Source organism: Ranitomeya variabilis, chromosome 6 (genome assembly GCF_051348905.1).
Source record: "Ranitomeya variabilis isolate aRanVar5 chromosome 6, aRanVar5.hap1, whole genome shotgun sequence".
In the NCBI taxonomy this organism is placed as follows: Eukaryota; Metazoa; Chordata; class Amphibia; order Anura; family Dendrobatidae; genus Ranitomeya; species Ranitomeya variabilis.
The window spans coordinates 243905879-243918816 of record NC_135237.1 but is presented as its reverse complement, the minus strand read 5'-3'; the positions used below and the strand labels follow the sequence as shown (position 1 = coordinate 243918816).

General features: G+C 44.3%; 1 protein-coding gene across 12 annotated transcripts in view; it reads left to right on the top strand.

Moving 5' to 3' along the window:
* The window catches only part of LOC143782270 (poly(rC)-binding protein 3-like), a 2306623-nt gene that overhangs the window by 2172054 nt on the left and 121631 nt on the right, over positions 1–12938 (top strand). For all 12 annotated transcript variants that reach the window (XM_077269554.1, XM_077269555.1, XM_077269557.1 and 9 more), the window contains 2 exons: positions 513–536; positions 634–666. In XM_077269554.1, the coding sequence (XP_077125669.1) occupies positions 513–536; positions 634–666 (57 nt within the window). The remainder of the gene's footprint in view (positions 1–512; positions 537–633; positions 667–12938) is intronic.

Genomic DNA, 12938 nt, shown 5'->3' with positions numbered 1-12938 from the left:
TGAGCATCTGGCAGAAATATATTAAATGTCTTTAAACTAGGTGATTAATGGATTAGGGTTATGGTCGCATATAGCAGCCGGTGAGCATCCAAGAAGTAGCAGAGGTGCAGCCATGAAGAGATTATCTATCATCAACTCAGCATCCCTTGCCCTACAGTATCTTTACATTAACACTCCAGCCTTTATTTTACTAGAGAAAGTAAGCTACCATAGACCAATGATGACTAGCAGTATTTCCAACACCTATCTGAGTGTGACGGGGGAGGGGATCGGATATTGAGGTCCTTCAGTACAGGCACACAGGAGGGTTTTTTTTTGCTAAGTTTAGAGGAATTAAGAGAAACACTTTTCCATATCCAGTTGACTTTTCTAGTATAGTATGTAGTGTAGAATAGACACAACTGCCTAAATTCACTGACTGTTCTGGAGATGTCAGCACACAATCCCTGTGAAATAGAGTCTTATTTTAATTAATTGTATCAATCATCAACATTTTCTTATGTTTCTTTCAGGAGGTGGGAAGCATCATTGGGAAGGTCAGTACCTAATCATTTTATTTTGCCATTGTTCAGTCCAATTCCAAGCTCCGCTCGCCATAAACGTTTCTCTTTTGTGATTTTGTTTTCATAACAGAAAGGTGAAACAGTTAAGAAGATGAGAGAGGAGGTAAGAATCTGAAATGTCAGAGTATCCTTCTCAATTTCTGTCAGAAAAGAATATTTACGTTCCATCAAAATATTTCATGCTGCTCTAGGAAAGAGTAATAGTGTCACTCAGCGGTTGAAAGTATTTTTTCAGCTGAGATCTCTCACCCTTGTACTGACATCTACATCCTTTCATGTGCAGTTATGTGTTGTCAGATCAGCTAGTCATTTCATTTCCAAGGAGATGATTGATTGGGGCATTTATTCTCTATTCAACTGAAACATTATTTATACACAACATTTATCTAATATATAAAGCTGAATGTGTGTGTATGTGTGTGTATGTCCGGGATTGGCATCTGCACCGTCGCAGCTACAGCCACAAAATTTTGCACAGTCACACGTCTGGACCCCGAGAGCGTCATAGGCTATGTTGTGAGGCGAAATTTTAACCCCGCGTGTTCCAATTCACCAAACAATTTTGCCCCTATCTACATAATGGGGAAAAAGTGAAAGGAAAAGTGTTGGAGGCAAATTGACAGCTGCCAGATGTGAACAAGGGGGACTTAAAGAGTGAAAGCGATGGCGCCAAAGAGTATATACCGTACAGTTGCTAAGGTGGGGCCCCGACATGGGATACTCACCACACACGGGGATATGAACACACACACAAAATGCGCCACACACTACCACGTGCTTGAACACATATCACCCTCAGCACACATTTCACCACACATACACCAACCTCACTACATAAAAGTCGAAACACAAAAGTCGTCGCTCAAAACTCGCCACGCGCAAAACTCGCCACATGCAAAACTAGGCTCACGCAAAACTCGCCACACGTGCAAAACTCACCTCATGGAAAACTCGCCACACGCAAAACTTGCACACGTGGAAAAATTGCCACATGCACAAAAGTTGCAACACATGCAAAAGTTGCCTCACACAAAACTTGCACATACTCAAAACGCACCACACATAAAACTCGCCACGCGCAAAACTCGCCATGTGCAAAACTTGCTGCACACAACTTGCTACACTAACCTGTCACATGCAACTCGACACACAAAAAGTTGCTACACGCATGTCGCCACACAAAACTCATCTCACAAAAGTCGCTACATGCATGTCGCCACACGCAACTCAACACACACAACTTGACACATGAAACTCGCCCTAAAACACACCCAAGTCTGGTATTATCCTTCAAAAATAAGAATCAGATTACTAAGCAGACAAACTACAAGAGCAACAACTGTACCATATAGGAAATACGGCAGCTGTCAGTCACATTACCTGTCTATTATGTGTTTGTGTGAGCTAATATATACTGCCAGGGGGGAGGGCTTCCTGTTGGCTGGGGATTTATCAGGCTGCCAATTTAGCTTACAAATACTGAGGTAAAAATACTGAGCAAATAACGTGTGAACGAGGTTTAATACAGGAGGAGATGACACAGATATACACTATATACAGGAGGAGATGACACACAGGTATATACTATAGACAGGGGAGATGACACACACATATATACTATATACAGGGGAGATGACACACAGCTATATACTATATACAGGAGGAGATGACATACAGGTATATACTATATACAGGAGGAGATGACACATAGGTATATACAATATACAGGAGGAGATGACATACAGCAGGTATATACTATATACAGGGGAGATGACATACAGGTATATACTATATATAGGAGGAGATGACATACAGGTATATAGTATATACAGAAGAGATGACATACAGGTATATACTATATACAGGAGGAGATGACACATAGGTATATACAATATACAGGAGGAGATGACATACAGCAGGTATATACTATTTACAGGGAAGATGACATACAGGTATATACTATATACAGGAGATGACATACAGGTGTATACTATATATAAGGGAGATGACAAACATGTATATACTGAGGGGAAAATGAGAGGTGTGAGGTGAAAATGAGGGGTGTGAGATGAAAAGGAAAAGGTGTCAGTGCAAAATGAGAGGAGTGAGGGAAAATAGTGGAGTGATCGGAAAATGACAGATGTGAGGTCGAAATGTCAAGTGTTAGGGGGGAATGAGAGGAATGAGGGGGGAATGAGAGGAGTGAGGGGGAAAATAAGAGGAGTGAGGGGGAAAATGACAGGTGTGAGGGGGAAAATGAGGCATGGTGGGAAAATAAGAGAAGTGAGGTGCTATAACTAACCACAGATATTTACTATGCCCAGGCAACGCCGGTCTCTTCAGCTAGTTATCTATAAATGTATACAATAATAAAATATATATTCGTCAACAATCAACTTACATCACCAAGAAGGAAAAGTCATGAAATTAAGGAAATCACAGAATCTTGATGTGCAAATAATGAAGAAATGGAAACACAATTTCCAAAGCAACTCAATTTATTCAGTTGCAGGTCTGAATGCCATGATCAGAATTACTCGCACTCACACCTTGTCATGTTAGACTGTGGAGACCCGTGTGTCGTAAACTGTGCCTTCCCCCTCCCACCAATCCCGTAATGAAGCACTGACAGGCTTAGATGGGTTGAACAGGTCGGTCACAGTTTTGTTATGGTTCTCAATGGCAAGAGAACATAGCCCAGCAAACATGAGAACTAGCTCTTGGAAGGATGGAAACTAAACTGACCATGAACTAAACCTGCCGCACAACTAACAGTAGCCGGGTAGCGTTGCCTGCGTTTTATCCCTAGACGCCCAGCGCCGGCCGGAGGACTAACTAATCCTGGCAGAGGAAAATATAGTCCTGGCTCACCTCTAGAGAAATTTCCCCGAAAGGCAGACAGAGGCCCCCACATATATTGGCGGTGATTTTAGATGAAATGACAAACGTAGTATGAAAATAGGTTTAGCAAAATTGAGGTCCACTTACTAGATAGCAGGAAGACAGAAAGGGCACTTTCATGGTCAGCTGAAAACCCTATCAAAACACCATCCTGAAATTACTTTAAGACTCTAGTATTAACTCATAACATCAGAGTGGCAATTTCAGATCACAAGAGCTTTCCAGACACAGAAACGAAACTACAGCTGTGAACTGGAACAAAATGCAAAAACAAACGAGGACTAAAGTCCAACTTAGCTGGGAGTTGTCTAGCAGCAGGAACATGCACAGAAAGGCTTCTGATTACAATGTTGACCGGCATGGAAGTGACAGAGGAGCAAGGCTAAATAGCGACTCCCACATCCTGATGGAAACAGGTGAACAGAGGGGATGATGCACACCAGTTCAATTCCACCAGTGGCCACCGGGGGAGCCCAAAATCCAATTTCACAACAGTACCCCCCCCCTCAAGGAGGGGGCACCGAACCCTCACCAGAACCACCAGGGCGATCAGGATGAGCCCTATGAAAGGCACGGACCAGATCGGAGGCATGAACATCAGAGGCAGTCACCCAAGAATTATCCTCCTGACTTTATCCCTTCCATTTGACCAGATACTGGAGTTTCCGTCTGGAAACACGGGAGTCCAAGATTTTTTCCACAACGTACTCCAACTCGCCCTCAACCAACACCGGAGCAGGAGGCTCAACGGAAGGCACAACCGGTACCTCATACCTGCGCAATAATGACCGATGAAAAACATTATGAATAGAAAAAGATGCAGGGAGGTCCAAACGAAAGGACACAGGGTTAAGAATCTCCAATATCTTGTACGGGCCGATGAACCGAGGCTTAAACTTGGGAGAAGAAACCCTCATAGGGACAAAACGAGAAGACAACCACACCAAGTCCCCAACACAAAGCCGAGGACCAACCCGACGCCGGCGGTTGGCAAAAAGCTGAGTCTTCTCCTGGGACAACTTCAAATTGTCCACCACCTGCCCCCAAATCTGATGCAACCTCTCCACCACAGCATCCACTCCAGGACAATCCGAAGATTCCACCTGACCAGAAGAAAATCGAGGATGAAACCCCGAATTACAGAAAAAGGGGGACACCAAGGTGGCAGAGCTGGCCCGATTATTGAGGGCAAACTCCGCTAAAGGCAAAAAAGCAACCCAATCATCCTGATCTGCAGACACAAAACACCTCAAATATGTCTCCAAGGTCTGATTCGTCCGCTCGGTCTGGCCATTAGTCTGAGGATGGAAAGCAGACGAGAAAGACAAATCTATGCCCATCCTAGCACAGAATGCTCGCCAAAATCTAGACACGAACTGGGTACCTCTGTCAGAAACGATATTCTCCGGAATACCATGCAAACGGACCACATTTTGAAAAAACAGAGGAACCAACTCGGAAGAAGAAGAAAACTTAGGCAGGGGAACCAAATGGACCATCTTAGAGAAACGATCACACACCACCCAGATGACAGACATCTTCTGAGAAACAGGAAGATCCGAAATAAAATCCATCGAGATGTGCGTCCAAGGCCTCTTCGGGATAGGCAAGGGCAACAACAATCCACTAGCCCGAGAACAACAAGGCTTGGCCCGAGCACAAACGTCACAAGACTGCACAAAGCCTCGCACATCTCGAGACAGGGAAGGCCACCAGAAGGACCTTGCCACCAAATCCCTGGTACCAAAGATTCCAGGATGACCTGCCAACGCAGAAGAATGAACCTCAGAAATGACTTTACTGGTCCAATCATCAGGAACAAACAGTCTACCAGGTGGGCAACGATCAGGTCTATCCACCTGAAACTCCTGCAAGGCCCGCCGCAGGTCTGGAGAAACGGCAGACAATATCACTCCATCCTTAAGGATACCTGTAGGTTCAGAATTACCAGGGGAGTCAGGCTCAAAACTCCTAGAAAGGGCATCCGCCTTAACATTCTTAGAACCCGGCAGGTAGGACACCACAAAATTAAACCGAGAGAAAAACAACGACCAGCGCGCCTGTCTAGGATTCAGGCGTCTGGCGGACTCAAGATAAATTAGATTTTTGTGGTCAGTCAATACCACCACCTGATGTCTGGCCCCCTCAAGCCAATGACGCCACTCCTCAAAAGCCCACTTCATGGCCAAAAGCTCCCGATTCCCAACATCATAATTCCGCTCGGCGGGCGAAAATTTACGCGAGAAAAAAGCACAAGGTCTCATCACGGAGCAATCGGAACTTCTCTGCGACAAAACCGCCCCAGCTCCGATTTCAGAAGCGTCGACCTCAACCTGAAAAGGAAGAGCAACATCAGGCTGACGCAACACAGGGGCGGAAGAAAAGCGGCGCTTAAGCTCCCGAAAGGCCTCCACAGCAGCAGGGGACCAATCAGCAACATCAGCACCCTTCTTAGTCAAATCAGTCAATGGTTTAACAACATCAGAAAAACCAGCAATAAATCGACGATAAAAGTTAGCAAAGCCCAAAAATTTCTGAAGACTCTTAAGAGAAGAGGGTTGCGTCCAATCACAAATAGCCTGAACCTTGACAGGATCCATCTCGATGGAAGAGGGGGAAAAAATATATCCCAAAAAGGAAATCTTTTGAACCCCAAAAACGCACTTAGAACCCTTCACACACAAGGAATTAGACCGCAAAACCTGAAAAACCCTCCTGACCTGCTGGACATGAGAGTCCCAGTCATCCGAAAAAATCAAAATATCATCCAGATACACAATCATAAATTTATCCAAATAATCACGGAAAATGTCATGCATAAAGGACTGAAAGACTGAAGGGGCATTTGAAAGACCAAAAGGCATCACCAAATACTCAAAGTGGCCCTCGGGCGTATTAAATGCGGTTTTCCACTCATCCCCCTGCTTAATTCGCACCAAATTATACGCCCCACGGAGATCTATCTTAGAGAACCACTTGGCCCCCTTTATGCGAGCAAACAAATCAGTCAGCAATGGCAACGGATATTGATATTTAACCGTGATTTTATTCAAAAGCCGATAATCAATACACGGCCTCAAAGAGCCATCTTTCTTAGCCACAAAGAAAAAACCGGCTCCCAAGGGAGATGACGAAGGACGAATATGTCCCTTTTCCAAGGACTCCTTTATATATTCTCGCATAGCAGCATGTTCAGGCACAGACAGATTAAATAAACGACCCTTAGGGTACTTACTACCCGGAATCAAATCTATGGCACAATCGCACTCCCGGTGCGGAGGTAATGAACCAAGCTTAGGTTCTTCAAAAACGTCACGATATTCAGTCAAGAATTCAGGAATCTCAGAGGGAATAGATGATGAAATGGAAACCACAGGTACGTCCCCATGCGTCCCCTTACATCCCCAGCTTAACACAGACATAGCTTTCCAGTCAAGGACTGGGTTATGAGATTGCAGCCATGGCAATCCAAGCACCAACACATCATGTAGGTTATACAGCACAAGAAAGCGAATAATCTCCTGGTGATCCGGATTAATCCGCATAGTTACTTGTGTCCAGTATTGTGGTTTATTGCTAGTCAATGGGGTGGAGTCAATCCCCTTCAGGGGTATAGGAGTTTCAAGAGGCTCCAAATCATATCCACAGCGTTTGGCAAAGGACCAATCCATAAGACTCAAAGCGGCGCCAGAGTCGACATAGGCATCCGCGGTAATAGATGATAAAGAACAAATCAGGGTCACAGATAGAATAAACTTAGATTGTAAAGTGCCAATAGAAACAGACTTATCAAGCTTCTTAGTACGCTTAGAGCATGCTGATATAACATGAGTTGAATCACCGCAATAGAAGCACAACCCATTTTTTCGTCTAAAATTCTGCCGTTCACTTCTGGACAGAATTCTATCACATTGCATTTTCTCTGGCGTCTTCTCAGTAGACACCGCCAAATGGTGCACAGGTTTGCGCTCCCGCAGACGCCTATCGATCTGGATAGCCATTGTCATGGACTCATTCAGACCCGCAGGCACAGGGAACCCCACCATAACATCCTTAATGGCATCAGAGAGACCCTCTCTGAAATTCGCCGCCAGGGCGCACTCATTCCACTGAGTAAGCACAGCCCATTTACGGAATTTCTGGCAGTATATTTCAGCTTCGTCTTGCCCCTGAGATAGGGACATCAAGGCCTTTTCCGCCTGAAGTTCTAACTGAGGTTCCTCATAAAGCAACCCCAAGGCCAGAAAAAACGCATCCACATTGAGCAACGCAGGATCCCCTGGAGCCAATGCAAAAGCCCAATCCTGAGGGTCGCCCCGGAGCAAGGAAATCACAATCCTGACCTGCTGAGCAGGATCTCCAGCAGAGCGAGATTTCAGGGACAAAAACAACTTGCAATTATTTTTGAAATTTTGAAAGCAAGATCTATTCCCCGAGAAAAATTCAGGCAAAGGAATTCTAGGTTCAGACATAGGAACCTGAACAACAAAATCCTGTAAATTTTGAACTTTCGTGGTGAGATTATTCAAACCTGCAGCTAAACTCTGAATATCCATTTTAAACAGGTGAACACAGAGCCATTCCAGGATTAGAAGGAGAGAGAGAGAGAAAGGCTGCAATATAGGCAGACTTGCAAGAGATTCAATTACAAGCACACTCAGAACTGAAGGGAAAAAAAAAAAAAATCTTCAGCAGACTTCTCTTTTCTCTCCTTTCTCTGTCAATTAATTTAACCCTTTTTTGGCCGGTCAAACTGTTATGGTTCTCAATGGCAAGAGAACATAGCCCAGCAAACATGAGAACTAGCTCTTGGAAGGATGGAAACTAAACTGACCATGAACTAAACCTGCCGCACAACTAACAGTAGCCGGGTAGCGTTGCCTGCGTTTTATCCCTAGACGCCCAGCGCCGGCCGGAGGACTAACTAATCCTGGCAGAGGAAAATATAGTCCTGGCTCACCTCTAGAGAAATTTCCCCGAAAGGCAGACAGAGGCCCCCACATATATTGGCGGTGATTTTAGATGAAATGACAAACGTAGTATGAAAATAGGTTTAGCAAAATTGAGGTCCACTTACTAGATAGCAGGAAGACAGAAAGGGCACTTTCATGGTCAGCTGAAAACCCTATCAAAACACCATCCTGAAATTACTTTAAGACTCTAGTATTAACTCATAACATCAGAGTGGCAATTTCAGATCACAAGAGCTTTCCAGACACAGAAACGAAACTACAGCTGTGAACTGGAACAAAATGCAAAAACAAACGAGGACTAAAGTCCAACTTAGCTGGGAGTTGTCTAGCAGCAGGAACATGCACAGAAAGGCTTCTGATTACAATGTTGACCGGCATGGAAGTGACAGAGGAGCAAGGCTAAATAGCGACTCCCACATCCTGATGGAAACAGGTGAACAGAGGGGATGATGCACACCAGTTCAATTCCACCAGTGGCCACCGGGGGAGCCCAAAATCCAATTTCAAAACACAGTTTATTAATTAAATACGCAGAGAAAGGCAATTACATTTCGTAATGGGCTCATAGCCGAAGGCCCTGTCTGCGACCGACAGGCGAGCAGGCCAATGAGGGTTACGAACCTTTGCCCATGTCTACATTTCTGCTATGACTTAAAATAGAATTTTTTATTTTTTTAATATATCTACATTTTTTCTGGCAGTGCAAAGCATCCATGATTATATAAGGGTAGGAGGGTGGGACAACAACTGCTTCCAGGGGTCAGCCGGAGGAAAGAGGAAGGCACTGACCCCTGACATCAGAATTTAACCCATGTGGATGTGTCCGGACATCCCTTCCCCTTTAACCCATTGGTCAGTTGGGCATCCCAATTAGTGCATCACCTGGGGGAGTAGTGGGAGGGGGATTGGGCACGACACTGTATCTCTTCTAGTTATATTTATAGGGGCTCTGCAGTCAGAGGCACGTTCCTTAGTCAGTACCGTGCCTGCCATCAGTGAGGTTATCAGTGGTTATTGGAGGAGTATTCTGTTTCACTAAATGCACTTGTGATTGCAAATTATTAAGATTTGCTGCTGGTGGCTCCCTGTGCAATTGCCAACTAATGACGTCCCAGATGTGCTCAATGGGAGACAAGTCAGGAGACACTGCAGGCCAAGGCAGATAGTTTAGGGCAGCAGGTTGCTTACAGTAACACAAGCGACTTGTGTCCTGGTATTGTCGTGTTGAAAAATGGCTCCTGAGACACTTTGGAGAAATGGCCATACCAATGGTTTCACATTTGATCCATTATGTATATATACAGTATATATGAATTATTGTGCAAATGTTTTAAGAAAAGTGTTAGAATGCATTCAAGTATCGAAAAAAATAACTAACAAACTGTAAAGTCAATGACTTAAAGAGAAAACTACATCAAATCAAAATTTGATGTGGCCACCTTTTGCCTTCAAAACAGCATTACTTCCAAGTACTCTAGATAAGCTTGCACTGATTTAGAAGGAATTTGGTAGGGAGGTTGTTGCAAACATCTTGAAGAAATAACCACAGATCCACTGTGGATATAGGCTTGTGGAGATCCTTCAGTTTTTTCATGTAACACCACACAGCTTCAATTTATTTATTTCCTATTTAATTATTACCCACTATTTATTTTATTTTTCATGTATATGACACATTGTTCTCCCCATAAGGTCATAAAATACCTTTGAAGTGATTTAATACTTAATGCGGGGGAGTGGCGCTTTAAAGTTAAGCCCCCTGCCCTTGTTCTTATACTCACCTTCTGACGGCTTCACCTTTAATCGACGCCACTCCGCTTCCCGCAGTGCCATCTTGTGTCAGAAGTTACATCACAAGAGCTCGGTGCAAGTCTATGAGAGCAAGAACAATGCTCTCACAGTGAAGTATTGAAAAGTGACCTCCGGCTCTCTCCATGAAACACTAGAGCTGCCAGCAGCTCACTTTTCGTCAGACCGATGGGAGCAATGCTGGAAAAGGATGAAGCGGGCAACAGACTAGTATGAGACAGGTGGCAGGGAAATTACATTTAAAGCACCACTCCATCGGTGCAATGAAAACAAAAGCTGGAGTGGTGCTTTAAATATTCTTATTTTCATCTTATTTCCCTTGTAACTGGGGATGGCATATTACCCCAAATTACAAGGGAAATGCTGCTTTCTGGCTCTGTAGCAGAGCTGTCTGCGTCTCCTATAACCCAACATCTCCTCCCTATACACAATGATCACATGACCGCTGTGTATGAAAGAGGGAGCTCCATCAGCACTTGGTATTAATGCATATATGAAGAAAGCCAAAAATGATGATAACAAAGCAGGTCTCAAATTGTAGAAATATCAGCTAAAAAACCACCCTCCTATTATTCACAAAAACTTTATTAATTAGATAAAAACGGGGACTCACTGTCTTTATCAGGGATGCTACAGATGGGGCAAGCGTAGTCACCCTGATAAGGATCTAAACCTTACCCTGTCTCGCAGAGGAGGTTGGCTGTTGTGAATTCTGTTCTTGGGCTCCCTCCGGTGGTTATAAGTGGTAGCGCTGCTGTCTGTCCTTCACAGCAGTTATCAGGTGTGTCCACTCTGGACTGGGCTATTTAGTCTGGTTTCACCCTGTAGTCAGTGCCAGTTGTCCATTGTTTCTGGAGGATTCACATCCCTTCATGGTTTCTCCTGCTTCCTGGTCTTTTCACCAAGATAAGTCCTGCTTGTTTTGCAGTCCACATTTTGTGGGCCTCATTGTTCAGTGCATTTCATGTTTTTTCTTGTCCAGCTTAATCTGTGTAAGGATTTATGCAGTCATGCTGGAATCTCTGGAGAGGCAGATATACCCTCCATGTCTTTAGTTAGATGTGGAGTTTTTGTATTTTCTGTGGTGGATATTTCCTAGTATTTTTATACTGACCGCATAGTTCTCTGTCCTATCTTTCCTATTTAGCTAGATTGGCCTCCTTTGCTAAATCCTGTTTTCAGCCTGTGTATGTTTTTTTCCTCTCCTCTCACAGTCAATATTTGTGGGGGGCTGCCTATCCTTTGGGAATTTTCTCTGAGGCGAGATAGTTTTCCCTTTTCTATCTATAGGGTTAATTAGTCCTCCGGCTGTGTCGAGGTGTCTAGGATCAGTAGGTACATCCCACGGCTACTTCTAGTTGCGGTGTTAAGTTCAGGGTCCGCAGTCAGTACAGATACCACCTTCTCCAGATTACGTCTTATGCTGCTCCTAGGCCACCAGTTCATAACAGTTGGCACCCTAAATGCGCGATGTGGCACCCCGCTCACCATAGACTCACCATTTATGACCCTATAGTAATCTATCACATAAACATCAGAATTTTCTCATGGTGCTCGCAGTGATCTCCTTGAGGTCAATGAAGTTCATCGGGCTGCTCACAGTGAAGTGTGTGAATGCAGCTTCAATGACTGACAGTGAACTCTATGATGCCACTGCCCATCACCGAAGCTGTGCTTGCAGCACCTCATTTTACCATAGTATTCATCCTGGATTGTCACATCATGCCACCTTCCAGGTTGTTAGCCACATATCGCAGAAATGGATTATGTAGGACAGTATGGCTTATCATAACATCAGACAGGTGAGGGATATGGTTGGTTTTTATTTTTTACAGGTGACAATGGCTTCAATGGATTGGGTGTAAGGTGAGAATAACTCAACCCCACAAATATTACCCCACTTGACACCACCACAGGGCAAGTGGGAAGAGAGAGACTAAGTGCCAGATTTGGCGTATTATGGATGTGCCATTCCTGAGGCGGCTGAGGGATGATGTTGGTAGCCTGTGGGGGCAATATCTCTGACACCTTCCCAGGCTACTAATATCAAAACACAGCTGTCTGGCTAGCCTTTGCTAGTTTAAATTTATAGGGGGGCCCTATGTAATTTTTTTTCTGGGGTCCCCCTGTAAATTCACCAGGAAAGGTTAAGCTAACAGCTGTGAGCTGTTACTAATTGACTGGGAACTTTATGGGGTATTGTCCCTTGTCCCAGGTTATCAAAATCAGTCATGAGTAAGACTGCTTAGTGTTGTCGAAACGCACCGACGGGGTCATGTCGACTGTTATGACCCCAATGGCAGAGGGTCTCTGCAATAAATACCAAGTCTGCAAACACAAAAAAACAGCTCATAGGGCAGTGGTAACTGGGCTGACCGTATAGCTAATCCTAGCACCACAAATAGCAGCAGCCGGGGAACGTGCCTACGTTGGTTCTAGACGTCTCGCGCCAGCCGGAGAACTAACTAACCCTAGAAGGGAAAAGATAGACCTTTCTTGCCTCCAGAGAAAAGACCCCAAAAGTTGGATACAAGCCCCCAACAAATAATAACGGTGAGGTAAGAAGAAAAGACAAACGTAAGAATGAACTAGGTATTTAGCAAAGAGAGGCCCACTGACTAATAGCAGAATATAGTAAGATAACTTATACGGTCAGCAAAAACCCTATCAAAAATATCCACGCTGGATATTC